We start from the raw sequence: 22,266 nt of genomic DNA, 5'->3' as shown, positions 1-22,266 counted from the left end.
CTTGACCGCCTCCAAAGCGAACACCGTGTAAATCTGGGGATTTATCATCAGCACGACAAATGAATGTTTCACTCAAAAACAAGCCGACCCGCCCGCCACTGCTTACACCCGATTAACAAGTTTCACTAAATAGATTGGGACAATCCAATCAAACTTGGTCGCTGTTGTAGTTTGTCAAACGGAATTACTGCGGTTAACTTGGTCACCATTGCCAAAATATGATTAAGCTGTGTACTTTGCAACTTTGCCACTTCGCATACAAACTCCTCGACCGGGAACCCTTTCCTTTGAAGACATAGCAAAAGTTTTCATTTTTCGTTATAATTTCGATGAATTAAAGATTACATATGTGTGTATGCTCGTTCGATGTGGAGGTATTTCGAGGGGTGTTGGAGACCCTTGCGGATCCGAACGGACATTAAACAAACGGGGAATTTAAAGTTGGGACGTCGAGCTAGGACAACACGGACGGACAGGTAAATCCTTTCACCGAGTATACTGTACCTCACGTACATATCTACCTGCCTCTGTTGACAATCAATTCTCGGAACATTTGCTGGCAAAGGGTTTTCTCCTTCCGTCTGTTTTTGCACAGGGGTGAAATTCGTGTTTTAATTTTATTGAGATTAAATTTTTAATGCATCCAAGAGATTCAGATATACCTCTACATACATTTTTCGAATCACAATATTCCAATATTACTTTTGCATTTTGTATGTAATATTGGGATATTGTGATTCGAAAAATGTATGTAGAGGTATATCCAGTGGCGGCTCGTGGATAAGATATCTGGGGGTGCTGCGGATGATTAAAAATAAAAAAAAATGTTTATTTGGATTATATTTTACTATTAACATAATATACTAACAAAAGTATATCTTCCTTTTATATCCTTAATAATAATATCGCACATATTTTTGGCTCCTATAATATGTGCGATATCACATATTTTTGGCTTCTATTCGCTTTAAGAATCTCATATTTGTATAATGACATTAGTAAAACTTTTTAAGTTTTCTTTAATTGAAAATGCATCGATATTACTAGATTGCATTTGGTTATAAATAATTTCTAGATGCGGCATTAACTTGTGAAAAAGTTCTGACTAAAATAAAAAATTGTATTCAGTAAATTATAGAATCTGTTATTGTTTTATCAGTATTTTCGGAAGAATATTTAAGTTCTTGAAAACATTGGCTCAGCTTCTCTTGATTTTGATACCATCTTAAATACTTAAAGTGACGTGTAGAAAGGTAGAAAGTGTAAGAGGTGTAGAAGGAAAGACAAAAGGTGCAGAAGAAATGAGGAAAAGTGAGGAGCGTGTCGAGCGCAACAAGAAATGTGTATAGTAACTGTTGGGAGTGCAGTACGGACCAAGCTTCTGGCTGCCCCCGCGCCCCTCCTTCGCCCAATCGGTATATTCCATCGAAAACCGTACTGCACAAAATCATAAACGATGCCTCACTTTCTGATATTAGTACCGCGATGTATGATCATTATTGGATGTATCGGTGTGCGGGCGAGCTTAATACACGCTTAAATAATATTGATACATACATTTGTTAATACACGCTTAAATAATATTGATACAGACATATAATATACATACATTTGTGTATATAATAATATTAAATTTTTCTCAATTTCCTTGGGGGTGCTGCAGTACCGCAGTGCGTATGGACGAGCCGCCACTGGGTATATCTGAATCTCTTGGATGCATTAAAAATTTAATCTCAATAAAATTGAAACACGAATTTCCTGTGCAAAAACATTATTTAAATACGTACATATTATTTCAATACATACATTTTATATGAAAGTCTTTTTTATATATGTAGCTTATTTTAGGACTGTATTGATTGATTATTAATCATATAAGAAATCGGGATGCGGTGCATCCGCTCTAAAATCGCCAGACAAATTGAACGACAGATTAACGGACGGCTGCTTTAAATGCAATTCTAGTCTTCTCGAATGATAGATTGCACATCAGATGACGGGTAACCTTTCGATGTGCACAGATGCAATTATTAAAATTGAGTTGGATCTTTCAGGCGAGTTTAATAAGGCAAGATTCGATAAGTTCCGAATCTTGCCTTATTAAACTCGCCAGAAAGATCCAACTCAATTTTAATAATTGCATATGTGCACATCGAAAGGTTACTCGTCATCTGATGTGCAATCTATCATTCGAGAAAACGAGAATTACGTTTAAAGCTGCCGTTTTGTTAATTTGGCGATTTTAGAGCGGATGCACCAAACCCAAGAAATCGTATTAAATGTTTTTATGTTAAAATGCCGTGTTATATACATGTACATATGTACTATTGTTGTGCCCGATGAAATAGCATTGCATGGGTAATGGCATATTAAGCCATTGATTAAAACTTACATACATGTAAAAAAAATTCAGTCCGATTCAGTTAGGGGCTTGGGAGATAATTGAATTCAAAAACTTAAAAAAAGAGGATACCTATAAAGGGAGGTACCAATTCCGGTCAGCTTAAAAATTTGAAAAAAAAATTTCGTCATGACGATAAGAATTTCAATAACCGATACTAAGTTTCAGTTTGATAGGACTAAAGTTGTTCAAAAAATCCACAGACACACACACACATTTTTTCCAGATCATGAAAACGTGATCAGTAATCGATTCTGAGTTCGAATCAGTCAAAATCTCGAGTTTGAATTTTCGCATGATCACAAAACTTAATCTATTGTTACTACGTACTTGGATAAAGTGAAAATTAAAGAACTGTGTCGGTCTTGTGTTCGAGCCGCAGGTGGTCGTATTTTTTTTAAATATTTAAATATATTTAATTTAATATTTATATTAAATCTACATACATATACACAATATAAATCACCAATAGGAAAATTAATTAATTAAATAAATTTTCAATTTGATGTCGCTAAATTCTCAGAAACTTATTGCCCTAGAGGAAACATTGGTATCAAACAGTATATATAGAAGTTTTTTTTGATGTGTTATTTTATATTCGTACGATTTTTTGGCAGTGTTTTAACTGTGACGTACATATGTCGAAGAAACGACTATTATAGTACGACGAGCGTTATCACACATACACTCACAGAATAGTGTTATTATATAAATAAATATGATAATTAAATTTTTATTTTATTTCATAGAACATGAACACTCGCCTTTACAGATCGCTCCAAAGCGACGAGTGCACTTATACAGATACAATACAATCAATGTACATAAGCATTTATTTATACATATAATTCATACAAACATCCATGGTAACATCTATGGATACATTTTTATAATCAAATTGGTGAAACTCAAGACACTGAATAACTTGAGATTACCCAGAGAGATAGGAAAGGTGAGGCCAATTTTACAGGAACCGTTTCAATTAAAATCAGACAAATTGACAAACTCTGGTAAGAAACGATCGGCCTGGAATCAAAAATCAGGGTCTGGCCAGCAGCGGGACTCTAGTGGGACTCGAACCCGTGACCACCCTGCCCGAAACCATAATATAGTCTACGCTGCTGGTATATACATATATTGAAACGAGTGAATTCATACTTTTGAATGATGTAAGATAATAAGATATACATACATACATACATATGATACGATCATTTCTCAATCTTATGGTCTGAAAAAACAACAGGAAAATTCCTATGACTGACATTTATCTATTATTAATTGATAGAGTTGTATATTTGATATAACTATTTTTCATTAAACGATTCTGTCTAATGATGACCTAATTATGATCTTTAGAACTTTTATAAGTGCTTGCATGTCCATTTTAGAATTAAAATATACTGAAAGGAATCCGTTTTGTACACGAATGCTCAAATAATTTGTACATATGTTTGTATGTAGTTTTATAATATGAAACGTTATATTTGAAAGTGGCGGAATTCCAATTTTCAGTTCCAAAAACACTATATCTGTTTAACTTCATTCACAAATTGTTATCACTTCTTTTAATTCGAAATGTCCTGAATCTTGGAATATTACAGGGCAACAGTATTTTAAATATTGTTGAAGGCAAAAGCCATTATATTTAATGTTACGCAAGATATTTCGCGTGGAATTATGCATTTAATTGTTTTAAATTTACTAATCATTTTGATATACATTTTTTTGATGTTATTTTCAACATAAAACTTTCGTGAGTAATTTTTGACATCTACAATTTCATGAATATATTTTGTACAAACTCATAAAATTTAACGACAGTAAACAACAGTTTAATGTCTACTATTACTAAATTTTACGAGATTGCTTTTTTATATTGCACAAAAAAGATTCGCAAAGTTGAGAACGTGAAAAAATTTCACGAGGGTTTACTCCATTAAGTTAAATTACATATACAAAGAATACAACAATATAAGCCGCATAATAAATGGCAATGATTGAATTAAGTTATTTTAAGTTTGCTATTTTTGAAAAAAAAATAATACGTCTAGACAGATGAGTCAGATAGTTGTAATTGAAAATTAATGATCTAATCCGAGCATTGAGCCCAGATCACACATTCAAATTATGATATTTGTATATCCAGCACTAACTAGACTGCGGCATCGCTTAACCCATTTGAACCCACGCGGTCAGTTATGAACTTACACGATGTATGCCAGCGCGGTCATTCACGGCATTTTACAATTTTGCGTCGTAAAATAAAGGGATCACTCAGGCCGGCCGTAAAACCTTTCGTTACGCTTGGTTAGATGTTGGTGATGAATTTTAAGAAAGTCACACGAAATTAAATCAGTTCCTTTTGGAGTTTTGAGGGAATAACATCGAGCGCTTTTCGACTTGCAGATATGTCGAAGAGAAAACATACGTAAGTTTTATATTTTTACATATTTTTTATTTATCTTAATGTTTCTAATACAGTAGGACTTATTGTATAATATGCATAAGAGAAATTGCGTTTATATATCTCATATTCCTGAAAAAAAAAATCAAAAGTCGACGGAGTCGTATATGACTCCTTGGGATAATGACACATATTTTTTTCCAGAGAATGCAATTTTACTACTGCAGAGATACGGGAAGAAATTGATAATTGGGACGAGTCTCAACTTCCGGATTCCACATACATACATATTACCACCCCTGGAAACTGATATTCGGTTAAAGAAAAAAGTAGGGTGGAAATCAATCAACCATTTAGTATAAATATGTATAATAAATATATGGGTGGGGTTGATCAAATGGATAACCATATTTCTAACTATAATATAAGTATTAGAGGGAAAAAATGGTACATGCCTATTCTGTTTTGGAACATCGATGTAGCTGTGAATAACGCTTGGATTCTAAGCAAAAGTTTTGGTTGTAAATTTGATAAATTAGGATTTATCAGACAGGTAACAGAGACGTTGTGCAAGTGTTGTGGTCAAAAACGAAAACAATTGGTCCCATTCAGACCCGGCAAAGTTAATCAAAATCAAAAGGAAGTTGGAAGACATTTGATATTGGTCAAACAGAAAAGGAGAAATTGTGGACACTGTAAAAATAAAACGTTTTCCGCTTGTGGTAACTGTGAAATTCCATTGCATGACAAATGTTTTGTACCGTATCATAATAATTAATTATTTTGTCTTCATGTATTTTGTTTTTACGACTTTTGAACCCAAAATCTCGTTTATGACATTTCTTCTTTTAAAAGGGTGCACCCTTTTTTTTGTTGACGATGTGTATATGTCACAATATATGTACCTACGTGTGCTATGTTATGCGATTTGAAAATATAATTTTATCGAAGAGATGCGTGTTTGTTATTTTTAAAATTAATTTTATAAATTTCTTAACAATAATATTACAAATAACCAGTGAGAAAGTATTATAACTGATTATGTGACTCCATTGTGATTTTTTTTTTATTTTAAAAAACATGTTTCATTATCCCCAAAGGTCATTCACGACACCACCTTGAAAAAAATTAAAAATGTTGAAAAATCAATTAATTATCCATCCCTATCCTATAAAAAATATTTCCCATGAAATAACTCAAAGATTTTGGAAAATAAACGAAAAAATAGTCCTGGGCACATGGGACATGTGTTTTCACGCGAGCTCTGGGTTCAAATGGTTTAAAAATACACAATTTCCACAAAGGATAATCGATAGTGCAGGAAATTGCCAGTAGGTAGCCCTAGCCGTTGCCGAGTTTGAAAACAACCCCTGGTGTTAGAATTAAATTATCTGAGTTGATCCGTGGAGCTCTGTCAGGCTGCGCCGGGGGCGGGTCGGGGGGGAGATGTTCGGGAAGCGGGCTTCGCCCCCCTTTTCCAGCCCTTTGGGGGTGGGCTTCGCCCCCTCCCGTGTACGCACGTGATTCCGGCCGCTTCCTGTGGAATCAGTGAAAAGTTTCCGCCGGCGGTAAACAGGATTTTCGTTATTGTTTTCGTTTTTTGGGTCGCGGCACTCGCGCGCTAAGCCCAGTCAATCGAGCCTCTGTTGACTGACATAGGACCCCCCTAGACCTCGTTTCCTAAAATAAAAATAAATAAAAACACCCCGGTTAGGGGGGGGGATAGGTGTTTGAAGAGAACTTCAGCACTCACATGCTCACCAAATACAGACCGATCTCTCGACGAAAGATTATCACTTATCAAATTTCACATGCGCGTGCTTAAAGCTCGTTCTATACCTATACATATAAATATCGCACTTTTCTTTATATGCACTTGCAAACCTCTCCTGAAAATAATTTAGCGTACCTGTATATAGTGAGGGGACTCACTTAAACCATTTAAGCTAAAGCTTAGAGGTGGAAGGTTGTTGTATCCGTGGTGCTTAATCCTGCAAGGAACCGAGCGAGAGTCCACTTAATTATTTTCCTTTTAGTGTCATGAAAAAGTATAATTAAATTTTACTCCATCTAAAGCTTCACATAAACTGCTATTGATTTTATTATTATACAATGTATCTCAAATGTATTAATAATCTTCACACATCCAATACAATTCAAATAAATAAATATTTAATAAATAATAAAAGATAATGGTTTATGCATATATTATATGTACATATGTATTATATTTTATGACAAGTTTAATTATAACACATTTTATATGCCTATCACATATTTGACTAACTCAATATAGAGATAACTTATTATTATATAAAGTCAAAAACAAGTTTAATAAGAATTCATCTTATCATAATCACGAATCTTTAGTAGTTTCTCTTTACTGCCTATTTTAAGATCTTTGGAGACACCAAAAATATTATGATATAATAAATATATATAGTGTCAAACCGAAATGAAATTTTTGATCGTGTTAGATACGATATTTATGAAAATTAATTAATTTTTAAATGAACTTCAACATTTAACTACATACAGTGACGGTCACATAAAACGGGACGACCTACAAACATTCCGAAAAAACTAATATGTGCGTTGATTTGGGTTCAAATGTACGCGGAAATGATTCAAAATGGAGGATAATGGATTAATATAGTAAAAAAACTGTTATAAAATGGAACGAATTATGCGTGAAGGACGTTTTACGATCAGATTTATTCTTGAAGCAATAGTATAAGCAGAAAATAAAACGCAATACTTTTGAACATTTTTTTTTAAATAAAACAATACTATATTTAATACTAAGTCCCCCCCCCCCTTTAGCTTAAATTCTCCAAGGCATGGAATATATGTACATATAGTATGTACATATATAGTATGTATGTACATTTAATGGCTTAAATTCTAAGAGTTATCAGACTTATTAATTAAATCGTTTCTTCTGAGCCTGAATATGATATTTTCCAACTCAGTGAGCGTTGATTATCGAAGATTGTTTTAACTCATTCATCTGGTAGTCTGCGCTCATCATTATTTTCATAATTGAATGTGATGTATGGGTGGAATTTTGTTCTCTCTTCCATTTGGGTCTCGCAGGGATGTTTTACATTTGCGGCTGGTTTTAATACAATATTGATACTGGCTATATGTATGTTATGTAGGTGCAAGACATTCCCTACTTTGAATTTTATTATTTTATATTTTTAATTTATCTGCTATTGTTTTTTTTTCTTATTTTATAGTTACAATCAATATACACTCGTCATTACAGATCGCTCCAATGCGACGAGTGTACGATAACGGTCAGAAATACAATAATACATATACAATCAGAATACATAGCATATAAAAATTAATCAGTACAGAAATTATAATCATAGACACATCTATGGATTATTTTTAGATTTTTGTGTACAATTATTATTACAATTTTTATACAAATAATAAACACAAAATTATATAGATGTCTATAGAGATATCTATAGATTTCAGATTACTGTGCATAATTTTTACAAATTATACACACAGATTTTGTGACAACAGGAAATGATCTAATACCAATTTTCAGGAACCGTTTCACAATGATGAGATAAAATTGGCAAACTCTGATAGAGAAACGATCGATTTGGAGTCACAAAACCCCCAAACCTAACCGGCAGTTTGACGAGGATTCGAACCTTCGACCTCAGTGGTGCTAATTATATACGCTACCATTAAGCCAAACTGCTGGCTTATGATTATGTATAAATGTTTTTTTTTGTCTGTATATACATACATATGTACATATGTATATATTTTTATTTATCTCGTTTCTCTGTATTTGTTCGACCATTGTGGCGCATTAGGGACTCCTGTAATGCTCCAAAGTAATGGACGACAATGCTCCAAATTTAAACATAAAATAGATATTTATAAAGAAAACTTCAATATTGGAAGGATGACTGTAAGAGACGCTTAGAACTGTTTATAATAATTTACTGCACTGATTGACTCGGTTTGATATTCTAACAATACTGACGGAGTCTGATGTTCTGACTTGATGAATTTATATAAAGAACTGACTCTCGTACTTTGGATACTGTTTATATATTGAATTTTATAATAAGATTATCTAATATATTTTTTAGTCTTGCTATTTTCATATACATACATAAGCAGACATTTTCATCCATTTAACGAGCTCTAGCATTTAAATTGTTCTCGATAATTGAAACGTTCAATTAATTGAACCAACGTAAGAACAAGCAATAAAATAAGACCACCTACGATGTCAGGGGTGGATTCGAGGGGGTGGCGGGGGGATAAAAGGAAGATGGAGTTTATACACGGTCCGAACGGTTTTAACGGTTACGGCGCGTAGTTATTTTAACCGACTTCAGGTCGTGTCCGCCGCGACCACGTACCCTTTGGATTTGCATTTAGATTTTAGAATATCGCCAGGATTAGCGTAGATTAATCCCGGGCCGTTCGCATTTTAAGCTCAATCTTCCACCCCTCAACCCGTGTCCGGCTAGTGAGCTTTTCAATTTATTCGTCCCCAGTAATGGGAAAGTGCGCCAATGCCGTGTGTGTACGGACAAGTTTTCACCGAAAACTATTTCCATGAAATAATATACTATATATACACAGTGGTGTGTGATGTTTCTCAACATTTTTTGCCAGTGACCTACTTCTGAAATCATTTTTTTACTGTAAGTAAATAGCCACATGGATTTCAAAATATATGAGCTATTATTTTTTTACCATGGTGACATTAAAGGCTATCCCAAAGAGAGAACTATGAATTTAAGCTTAATAAATTTATCTATATATTTATGTATATAAAATTTAATGTTTGTCCGTCTGTCTCGAATAGGCTCCTAAACTACCGAACCGATTACGATAGAACTTTTAAAACTTGTTGTATGCATGTCCGGGAAGATTACTGTGGAAAAAAACGGGAAAAAACCTCTTAATAATACTATTCGTAATTCTTATTATCGACAAGAAAGTATGAAGTGCCATTGTGTAGTCAAGGAAATTTGTTTATTGACAACCACGATAGCCAGTTGGTTTTTATTTATTTATTTATTTAAAGTTTGGACCGTTGTAGCATTACAGGAATTCCTAATGCGCCACAATGGTCAAAAATATAACAGAAAAGACAAGAAACAAAATAATAAATTAGACATAACAAAAACAAAACATATATATACACAAACAACTAAAAATAATAATTATTATTATTATATATCGTTTATCGTCTTGAATTCATTCTATGTTTACAAGGTTTTTGTATTTCGTAATATTCTTTCTCGATTATGATTTTCAAGTTATGAATTCCATAAGTCCTCACCAGATAGAGTTTGTCATCCGGACTGACCGAAACCAATCACGACAAGCAAATAATACACCACCACCACGTCGATCTACTCTATCGCGACGATGCAGCCTCCAGGAAAAATCAAAAATTCAGCATCAAAAAATGATGAAGTCAACCATGTTTCCGTTAGTGCTACCATATCATCACAAATATGTAGTAGAAACGGCTGAATTAAACGCAGCCAGCTTTGTCCTGAGACCTCGTGCATTTTGGTAATAAATTACCAATTTTCGGTCTCCCAGTTTGGCGCGTGACTTTCTTTGAGACAAGAAAGTCACACGGTTGACGACACGGCTTTGAAAAGACGATTTAAATAAAAAAAAACTATTCAAATAAATTTAATAAAATGTTTACTATTAGATTAGCCATGTTTAAGCGGTTTATTATTTATTTATTTATTACATTTTTTATACCAGGCCTTATAGGTAATGCGCCTTCTTGGCCAATTACAAACAATGCAGCTCTTTTATTACACAAGTCGCTGAACGAGACATCTATGAATTGTGCATACATTTGAATGTACATTAATCATACTCAAATAGTGGTGACATAGTAGGTAGGAATGTTTTTAGGCAATTTAATCGGGAACCGTTTCAACAATGAAATCAGGAAAATTGGCAAACTCTGATAGGAAACGATCGACTTGTAGTCACAAATATCCAAATATGACCAGCAGCACTACATATATACTCAGAAAAAAATTATTTTCAATCGAGGTCAACTCATGGGATTGAACCCGGCGCCTCTCGGTGTTAGGCAGAAGCTTAACGACCGAGCTATGCTGCTGGCTAAATACCGAGCGAAGCCGGGTAAAACCACTAGTAAATTAATATAGAAAACTACCTTAAATATGAAACTATCAAACCCCTGCGCTACAAACGAATGCAAACCAAGCGGGCGCATACTTATTTCGCTGCATGCTCATTTCATACTTTTGTCTCGGCTTTTGCCATTTTAAACTTGCCCGAAAGATCCAACTCAATTTTAAGAATTGCCAATCATCAATGAACATCGAAATTTCATCTGCGCATCGAAATGTCATCTAGGGGTTTGCAATCATTTGTAGCAAACCCCTATTAAACATGTACACATTTAATAGATGAATTTTAAAATATTTTGCATTAGAACCAAATAGCCGTGCAAATTGAGAACTGCGTGCATGCATAATAGTCCGACACGAAAATAAATGAACTCACACACTTGTACTACGATAAATCAATTTAATTCGTATGAATTTACGTCACAACAGTTCGTGCTTAAGTTCACCTAAATCACGTTTAATAATGCGTTTACACAGCGACGTAGAGAGCCTTTGTGCGGGCACGTCAATAGACGGTTCTCTTTCATCGAATCTACTCCTATTGGCCATAAATTGGGGCATATTGATGGCCGATCCAGTGGTTGTGCGACGAGATAAGCCCCAGGTATAACAAATTAGTCTTGTCAACGCGTCACTTCTGCTCCGAAACACGTACATTCGAACAATGCCCGATATTAAATCACGCTTCTATTGTTGTTGTTGCTCGGTACGTAGACAAGGACTATATATTACACATACATCATTTATGTATATACCTTCCGTATGAGGATGTGTGTGCATTACATGATGTATGTACGTATTTCTGTCACGTTTCATTGCAAAAAGGGTTGCCATTGAGAGCGAGGCGAGTTTTTACTTTTAAATTGCGCATGAGAGACCCATCAACTTCATGAGATCAAAGCGTGTTTTACTTTAGCGGAAAGTTTCGGCAAAGATTTTAGGACAAATACACTACGTTGTATTTGGACTTGATTTAAAGTTTGATTCGCTCGAATTAAACCTGCTGGAATTACTTTTCTTATATTTTATTTTATTTTGACAAACCTCTTTTATGTTACACTTACGGTTACAATTCAGGAAAAAAATTTGCCCATCATCCGATCGTTTTCATACTTTTCCATATTTCTTATTTTGGTCATCAATATAAGTAAATGGATCCTCCACCATTACGATGGTGCGAAAATATCGTGTAAGACGCGTTTGAAAACTCTCCCACGAAAAAGTGCCAGATGTTTATCCAGCGTTTGTTTAGACTCTTCTGACTTTTTGCCATATCAGATTTCAATTGCTTAAACGCCTGTAACTTTTTTCACTCTATTACATAGATATAAATATACCAGGAAGGCTTGACAAGAAGACTCCAATGTGCCTTCCTGGACAATTAATTACAAAAAATGCAGCACTTTTATTACATAAATCACTGTATTTCGAGAAGCTGAAACACGAAATTTATATCCACTATAGGCATGGTTTTATTTTTTTGATTAATCAAAAAATCAAATTAATCAAAAATCAATTAATCAAAAAAATTAAACCTTGCCTATGGTGGATGGATATCCATAGCATATTAAAAAATAATTTCTCTAGTGCCATAATTGAGGACGGGAAAAGTCTAATACGTTTGTATGGACAAGGCGCTGGGGTCCAGGCCTCTTAACACCTTTCATATGTACATATGTTTGTAATTAAATCAAGTTTGTTTAAAATCAAAATCATCTGAAGATTTTCTTTTGATTTGTTTCAGACGGAAATTTCAGCAAGTGCTTTGACCGACGTGATACATGCTGTAATCAACGGATCAGATGGTTGTCTTTTCTGCTTCGGACACACAGGCCTCGGTAAGAAAAATTTAATTAAACAATTTTATACCGCACCACTTAAAATTTGTAATTACCATAAACTTCACATCTCGACTATAGTCGTCTGCGGAATTGCAATCTCCGTTCGTTCTAATGAAATGGGTTCGTTCTGGTGGAATCACTGAGCTACCGAATTTTCTCTAATGTAATCGTTTCCCATTATAATCCTCTTACATATCCAACTAGCGGGGAGATTTTCGTCTCATCTTCCGCGAATACACAGACAATCCTGTAAACGATACCCGAGCGGGTGGATCATAATAGTGCTGCGCTTTAACCAAATCCCTTTTATTATTGAAGAAAGGAGAAACTTCCCCCGACACCCCTTAAATGGTAGACGCCACTGTACCGAGAAGCTTAATCTCTCCACAGACACAGACGCTGGTACAGATAGACGACCACTCGACAAACCTGATCTAATTTTAAATACAGACTACTCTTTCTCATCGGGAAAGAACATAGTGTTGAAAACTTAGATTTTTTCATGCAATAAAACATCTAGATAATTCTAAAAAAAAAAAATCCCATAAATATGTACATATTAACAATTTGTGGATTATTTATGGATATGGTATGAGGTTTATTTGCGAATAGATAATCTATTGACACCTTTTTGTAAGCTAAAATAAATCACTTCCGGAATCAATATTGGAGTACTCTTTTAAGAAATGCTTCAACACCAATAATCTTGATGGTACAGAAGTCGATATTCTGTGCAAAAATTCAAATACCAATGATTCAGAAATATCTGAAACTGATTCTAACCTTTCTATGTATGTACATAACTCCGATTAATATACATATACATATGTACATATGTATATGTATATTAATTTCCATATCAAAGCTTTCATTTACAGCCATTTGCCATCCATTGCTGGATGAAGGCCTCTCCAACACTCTATTTTGCGCAACTCTCATCCATCTCACCCCACACATTTTCCTAATTTCATCTACCCATTTTCCTTGCGGTCTTCTTTTTACCCTTTAACATTCTCTCGAGCACCATTCGATCACTTCTTTCGTCCATAGTTAGTCATTTCAATCTCTTTACTCTTATAATTACATCAACCACCTTTTTCATACTTGTCACCCACGTATTCTATTTTCTACCTCTTCTCGTTATGCCAAGCATACGTTCTACACTTATTTGATAATAATCTATTCTATGACTTATTTTAGCCACCCTTCGTCCATTTTTCTAGCCACATAGTTTGCCTATTGCCATTTCAACATTAAATTCATATTTTTTCGATTTATAATATAATAATACCCTCCTTTCATTTATCACCCTTGAAAAACTATAAAAGGTGTTCCGAATCAATTCAAAATAGACATTAAAAATATCGTAAAATCAATTAATTGATCTATTACTGTATATATTGTTACATTTAGCTTCATTCGGTAGAGAATCGAAACCATGATTCATCCTAGTATAAATCTACCATAATACTCAATAAAATGTATTTTAATTGATTTCAAAAATTTTATGTAATAATTTGTTTTAATTTTAAATTATTATTGATAAATGAAACATATAATACAAAAAAAACAAAGTTTGTTCGATTATATGTACTTCTGAATACTATACCACATTCATATACATATTTATTTATTTATTTTAAACAGACCATTGTGGCATAACAGGAATTCCTAAAGCGCCACAATGGTCAAAAAATATAACGCAAAAAAGAAAAAAAACAAAATAACAATTAAACATAAACATAAATACATTCATACATAAACATAAAAAATAGCATTTAATAATAACAGATAAAGTAAAAATATCAAATAAAATATAGCATAAGGAATGCCTTGCACCTACAGCCAGTTTCAATAAATATGTAAGAAACAACTACAAATACAAAACATCCCTGTAAGGCCCAAATGGAAGAGAGTTAATCAAAATTTCACTCATAAATCACAATCAATCATGAAAACAATGATGAGCGCAGACTACCAGATAAATGGGTTAGAGTAATTTCCAACAACGGGCATGACGTATTACCACGTAAGAGCAGGAGAACGAAACGAATTAATGAGAAGTTTCTCCAAATTCAAGGGAATTATACCCAAGCATGCCCAAAAGGAAAGGAGTGGGGTAGAGATATGGGTAATACCCATATTCTTTCCTATATAGGAAACGAAGAAATGCTTTTTGCACTTTCTCAATCATCAGAGAGTAATTTGCTTCATGCGGATTCCACACAATCGCATTATACTCTAGCTTACTTCTCACACGCGAATTGAAAAGCAAGCGAGAAGACAAAGGATTGGAGAATAATCTTGCATATACATATGTATATGTAGTTATAACACACAACTTAATGATGTAAAACTTAAACACCAATCGTACTATTATATTATATCAATGATTAAATTTAAATCACTATAATGAAAATTAAATAATCCCTATAGAAGATTTATTTCTTAAAGGAGTAACGATCGATTTTATCTTATAGAAAATTTTATCGTCCGCTAAGTGAGTTCGAAGCTATATGATGTCATACGATGTCAAAACAAATATTAAAAACTTCAAAGGCCGAACAAAAATGCCGTCCTCACATATCATCAAATACTTTTTTATACCTCTCGGGTAAAAGTTGGGGACGTTTTCTTTTGCTTCCGTTCGTTAGCCAAACGACGGTGGTGGATGGGACAAGCAGCCACCCTGCAATCCTTTTGCTTGAGCCGTTCTCTACCTGCAGATTCGCCCGAGGGGTGGCTGGGGTCGGATGTGCAGACATGCACCGTTTTGCGTCTTCAACAAGCCGAGTTTGCATGTAAATTGATGATTACGCGATGTAAATCGCGTACCCTGCTCGGGTCGACGTGAAAGCTACGCAAAAGATTTGTCATGTTCCTTCGCAGATTCGGGAAAATTGACAAACTTTTCCGACCCCGTCTACCGCGATGATTCTCGCATAACAATTCACTGTTCGTATAAATGCATTCCACGATAATCTAAATTCATTTCATATAAAATGTCATTAAATTAATTTAATATGAAAAGTTCACACATACCTGTCAGACACACGAATAATATTTTGAGTAGAAATATGTCAGAATTAATCTATTAGTAAATGAAAAACGTATATGATAAACCATATTACCTGGAAATATTAAATTTATATGGGATGAGAGAGAAAATAGTAACTTTTCCCACAGTTTAATTGAATTTTTGAGGGGTGGTAGAAAGTCACTTTTGGATAGATTTAGCTGTCATCGCTTCGATTTGACACAAGATTCCGATGTAATTTTAATTTTATCATTAATTATTGAGCTCTCCTAGCTTCATTGTCGAAGACATTTTACTTTTATTTAGCTTACTTCAATACTAGCTCCCCCCCCCCCAGTATATCGATAAAATATCAAAGCGATTTAAAGAGTGAAAATGGTTTAAAATCAGACCGCAAATTTTTGACGGGCAATAATCTTGCTGAACTAACAAAATGAAGCTTATAAAAAGTTTGTAATAAAAAAGACTTCAGAAATTTACATATTTTATTACTATTTATGATTGAATTACCCAAATGAAAATAAGGAATATTATGCTTTCCGTCAATTTTTCATTTATAGACATTTCATTTGTTTATTTTATATGATTTTTAAATATTCTTATTTATGGAATATTATATGTTTTTACATTACGTTTCTACATAGAAATTAAACTTAGAATAATTTACGATTTAAAAATACGTTTATATTAAGAGTTATTACATACATACAATATATGTATATGTAATTCATTAGAATTATACCAAAACCATATTTACTTTGATATATTTGATAATAAGAGGCCAGTAAAAAAAATATCTCGTTTAGAGTTTCCAAAATTATTTACCCTTAAATTTAAAAAAAGAAAAAAAAAACAGATAAAAGCTCCTTTCATTGAGCGTGCGAGCTTTACTCTCAATCCAATCTCTCCGGGTTGTGAGTTAAAGTTTCCCCATTTAATTTCCAACCATGTTAAGAGAGCGCTCTTTACTCACCACAAAAGCGATTTATTCCAAAAGTGAAAAGCGTTCAAAGTGGTTTCCACCAAAAAGTAATAGCATTGAAAAAACTATGAATTTTTAAACACGAAACCCACTAACAAAACTTTGAAGATTATTTTTTTGCATTTTCATTCATTTCAACGAGACAACTTTCTGCTGAAATTGCATTCAAAACGTTCTCTTTTTTTTTGAAATTTTTAGGAAAATCCTACACAATGGTGGGAAGTGCCGCGACACCGGGAGGCTTAGGTGCCATCCCCTGTGCAATATCGTGGCTTTTCCGAGGCATAGCCGAACGTCGCGCTCGCTGCGGTACGAGATTTTCCGTCAGAGCAAGTGCCGTAGAACTATGCGGACATACCAACCAGTTGCGAGACTTGTTAGCAGCGCATGCCACAGGTTGGCTACACTTCTATATATTATATAATATATAGGAAAACTCATACAGATTCTCATTTTGATGGCAATTTTCGTGTTTCGCTTGGACAGATACGGAGCAATCTCCGGGTGTATACTTGCGTGACGATCCCCTGTTCGGCACTCAACTGCAAAATCAATCTGAATTGCGAGTACAGAATGCGGAGAAGGCAGCCTTCTTTTTGGACGCGGCCCTCGCAAACAGAGGCCCTGGAAAGGAAGAAGGAAGAGACAGCCATCTCCTGTATACGTTGCACGTATACCAATACAGCGTCGGACAAAAGGGTGCAGGTATTGTACTTCTTTTTAAGTAATAAATTATTTTTTTGCTCTCTAGATACATTCAATTTACAGATAGATGATATTTTTTCTAATGAAACCAACCCATTTGATAACATTTTTATTCAATATGAAACTGTGTACATAATAGAACGGAACATAAGCAATAATATGAATGTATATATGGTGTATGTGTTACAGTCAAAGTGTATCTTCAGTTGTAATATGTTCCAACTGGCGCCTTAGGTTTTTCATATTCGAATGCAAATCAATTATTAAATTATTAATCTACAAACTTAAATACACTTTCAACAATGTACATTAGTTGTAATATAACAGTTAAGTTTTGACAGCTCTGCTGTTTTTACGAATGTTTTAAAATACAACATTTGCTAGGTATTACGAATAAAAATAATGAGTACCGTATTACGAAAAATGTGCTCAAAGCAAAAATGTGACTTTCCAACTCAATTTACTGATCGAGTGACGTTTTCACGAAAACCTAACATCTCCATCTAACCTGGTACGAATTTATAACTGAACTGTATTTTCAGTTGTAATATATTTTGACCAGTTGGAATGTACATAATTCACTATATGAATCAACTTACGTGGGTTAGACAGAATATATTTCAATTAGTCAACATATGTACATATATTACAACTGAGAAAACACACTTCAACTATAACGGTAGTTGGTACCAGGTTAGATGAAATATTTTATTTTATTTTTACATAGATATATACCAGGAAGGCCTAACAGGTAAACCCCAATGCGCCTCCCTAGACAATTGATTACGAACATTGCAGCATTTTTATTACATGAATCGCTGTATTTCGAGAGGTTGAAGAACACGAATCTAATAATTAATTAATTAATTAATAAATCCATTGAGACATCTATGGATTTAGACTTGTTCATAATTTTTTACGTATTGTACATAAATCAAATTCAGATTTTTGGGTAAGATGGTTTTTGCCAATTTAATGGAGGAACCGTTTCAACAATGAAATCAGATAAATTGGCAAACTCTGATACGGAAAGATCGACTTGAGTCACAAATATCCAAGTCTGACTAGCAGCATTAAAGATTAGTACGGGATTGAAGCCAGTAGCCTCTCGGTGCTAAACATAAACCAACCATACTGCTGGCTATATATTCCAACTTGTCAAAATATATTACAACTGGAAGATATGTACACTTCAACTGTAACATATGCACTATTTACATATACATATCTATCAAGGGACTTCGATGAACCATATACGATTTTTTACTAGTATTATCTTTTTATTATGAGTCTGCCTATATATATTGTGCAAGATTCTACATATAAACATATACCTTTATAATAGACTTGTAGGTATCATAGTATGTTATGTAAATTAATTTAAAATATATAATATATAATTTATATTTAGGTACTTTTTACTTGAAAAAAAAAACAAATATATCCATTCATTGCTTGCAAGCGAATTTTCAATGCATTTCATTTGATTTTGTTGCAGTTGCCGGCGGTCGCAGCAGGCTTCATTTGATTGATCTGGGAAACTCGGACCGGGGAAAGTCTAGCGGCGGAATCCCATTATCCGGTCTGGGTAACATTTTGTTGGCAATTTTCAACGGCCAGAAACACTTGCCCTACAGGGACCACAACGTGACTCACGTGCTAAAAGAGTGTCTCGGCTCTCTAACTTGCCACGCGGCCATGATCGTACACGTGTCGCCGAACATGCAGAACTACACAGACACCCTGACAACGGTACAACTTGCCTCAAGGATACACAGGATGCGGAGACGTAAGATTAAATTCAACCCGACTCTCAATTCCGGCTCTGGAGGCAGTTCAGGAGAAGAAGCTCCAAAGGCAGCCAGCAGCAGCGAACCAGACCCATCGAGCAGTGACCTATCAGCAGACACTGTCATATACATGGGTCATACAGACGATGCAACCGATGGGGAGCATCCTCCGGTCTACATTCCAAATCTGAACTCGGGAGATAATCGATGCTCAATGGGAAAGATTTTAAAAGGCTCTAATGCCGAGCAAAAATACAGCAAAGTGCCAACATTACAGAGGGTGGTCGAGGAGAGGAGTCCCACTCACAAGGCATTAACGCCAAAAGGCTCCCCCATAAAAACCATTATCCAATCCTCGAATTCCGTCAAATCTTCTCCATCGCACGCACTCACGCCCAAATCATCCCCCCTAAGAAAAAACCCGTCAAAACACTCGAGCGCAGACGAGGGTTCTAATAAATTATTACCACCGTCGAGCAGTGACGAGCAGTGGATCGACGGACCCAGAATATCCAAATCGAAAGTGGCCGAAGCGAGACATTTCATGAAAGAAGTCAATCACGTTAAAAAGAAGGAGACTTGGGTCGACGGACCCATGCAAGCTCCGAGCGTACCACTCCAAGCAGAACTATTAGTAAGTCACGGGGGGGAAAGCATCGGATATGGCTACATGGACAGCCATAAGAAGAGCATGATACGCAAATGGGTCGAAAATCAAACCACTCAAATTCAAAGGAAACTATCTCCGAAACTGGAGAGTAAGTTACAACAACCGACCGTGTATAAAGAGTTGACACAGTTCAAAACTTGTGACGATTATGATAGTTCGGATAAAATAGCACCCCTAGTCAAAAATGCAACTAAATCTAATTTAATAGAAGAATCCGTCATTAGGACAGGATTGAAAAATGTTATTAATCCTAATACAATAAGTGAAGAAGACGGAGAATTAGATAAAAGTAATGAAAGAGGAATGCAGAGAGGTCCTTGTTTGAGTGCAGAAGCTGATGAAGATGATGATAGTGAAGAAATGGCTGAAATTCCACCTGCTCTACCTCTCATACAACCTCTAAGTAGTCGAGAAGTATCCATGGAAAGTTTAGACGTCCGGCTCAAGGAACGTTTGAGAATGAACGATGATCTCATTTCGAATCACAGTCGTGAAATAGACGCAAACGGCATGAGCAAAGGACCTATCGAAGACGATGACGAAATTCTTGAGATTATCGAGGTCGAAGAACCACTCGAACCGGTTCCTATGCAAGACTCTTGCCTTCAAGTCACCGAAGAAGATATAGCTTATTGTATGGGCATAAGAGAAAATCCATTGCCGGAAGTAGATCAAGGACACATAGTAGAACATCCTTTGAGAATATTAAGTCAAGAGAATCTAACTGTAGTTTCGACCTTCACTGATTCCATGTCTGTGTTTAGTGATATAGAAAGACAGATACATTCTAATCCTTACCTTAAGAAGGCGTATAATTTTCATAGCAATAACGATTACGATAATAAAGACTACGGAAATAGCCAAAAATACCTCAATTCCTTTAGAGAGTTAGAATCGCAAGATAAAAAATTTAGTGAATTAGCAAAACTGCACGAGCTGTACCAATCGAGGCTGGCAATGGCGAACGTTGAGAATTCACCTACCTATCGAAACGTATCCCAGCAGAATTTGAAGTTACCTCAAACTTACAGCCAATCTTTATCATTATCGGATATGCTATACGGAGGAGATGACTTTCACTGCAACAGTTCGATATACAGTGAACCTGCATACAAACCACAAGAGAATTTTTGCGAAAATTGCAAACAGAACATATCGAGACCTGGATCAGCGCTCGATTGGCACGAATTGAACTTTTCAACTGACAATCAAAACTTTTTCCCTGATAAACCTTTAGCCAGAAGGTTTCAACGCTATTCCAAACTCACCACAGAGCAACACATGAACATAGCAGCTCTCAGACATCCAGACGGTGCTTCGAATCCTAATTTAAAAGAAGAATCCAGACTCAACGGGAACAGTACCATGAACTGTGAGAGCGACATGCTACTATACGACGAATCTAAAAAAGCTTCGCTTCATTTGGAAGTGAGACCACTTCGGAACGAGATGATCGAAAAAACAACACACGTTCTACCCATCACTATAGAACCTTTATCGAATCAACGCTTGATGAGTATCAGTTCCGGCTTGAGCTCGACGAAAATCATGAGCAAGCCTGATGGGTACGACAGCGGCCACGACTCCACACCCAGAACTTCTAAGCACAGTCCAGCAGCCATATCCAGAAGAGCAGAATCAGGATACGACAGCGTGGTACGAGACAGCGAAAGCTCCAGCATCGATTCCTTCTCTATAAGAAAAGCGCACAGGTCGCATGGACACGGAGGTAACAGAGCTCATACAACTGCCAAATACAAGCATCAGCATGACAGATCCTTTTGTTCCTGGTTGAGAAATCCCTTTACGTGTAAAAATGCCGAAACCGACGCGGAAATAAGCGACTTCTAAACCATTAACAGTCGGAAAAATCGACACACCTGTATACATATATATAATATAATGCACTTCTACATACTTCTATCGATGCATGGCTCTCGCGTTGTATCAAATCCTATAACAATTAATCATTTTCCATCGTCATCGTCGCATGCTGGATGTATTTATTAACATACTAGTGTATATGTGTGTGTGTGTGTGTTGTGTTGATTGTGTAAATTATATTGATTGTTTCAATATAAAAGTCAATTTTGACCACAGTGACCACGACGAGGCTAGATCCATTGAGCAACGTGAGCTCTACGCTGAGATCCAAACTGCGAATTCTCGACGGTCAAGAAGTGGCAAATTTCATTTTTTGAACGCAAAAAATAATAAATAAATGGAAATATCATCGTTACTGACACTCTCA

At 35.1% G+C, this 22,266-nt stretch overlaps 1 protein-coding gene across 1 annotated transcript in view; it reads left to right on the top strand.

The window, feature by feature from the left end:
- The window catches only part of LOC143917744 (kinesin-like protein CG14535), a 61,785-nt gene extending 39,919 nt beyond the window's left edge, over positions 1 to 21,866 (top strand). The window contains exons 4-10 of the mRNA XM_077439324.1: positions 12,735 to 12,828; positions 17,049 to 17,246; positions 17,337 to 17,555; positions 19,054 to 20,277; positions 20,329 to 20,505; positions 20,536 to 21,375; positions 21,427 to 21,866. Coding sequence (XP_077295450.1) covers positions 12,735 to 12,828; positions 17,049 to 17,246; positions 17,337 to 17,555; positions 19,054 to 20,277; positions 20,329 to 20,505; positions 20,536 to 21,375; positions 21,427 to 21,866 — 3,192 coding nt within the window. The remainder of the gene's footprint in view (positions 1 to 12,734; positions 12,829 to 17,048; positions 17,247 to 17,336; positions 17,556 to 19,053; positions 20,278 to 20,328; positions 20,506 to 20,535; positions 21,376 to 21,426) is intronic.
- Positions 21,867 to 22,266: the final 400 nt, after the last annotated feature.

The sequence above is a fragment of the Arctopsyche grandis genome, chromosome 10, assembly GCF_051622035.1.
Source record: "Arctopsyche grandis isolate Sample6627 chromosome 10, ASM5162203v2, whole genome shotgun sequence".
Taxonomy (NCBI): Eukaryota; Metazoa; Arthropoda; class Insecta; order Trichoptera; family Hydropsychidae; genus Arctopsyche; species Arctopsyche grandis.
Note: the sequence above shows the minus strand (reverse complement) of the source record. Positions and strands in the feature narration are given on the sequence as shown.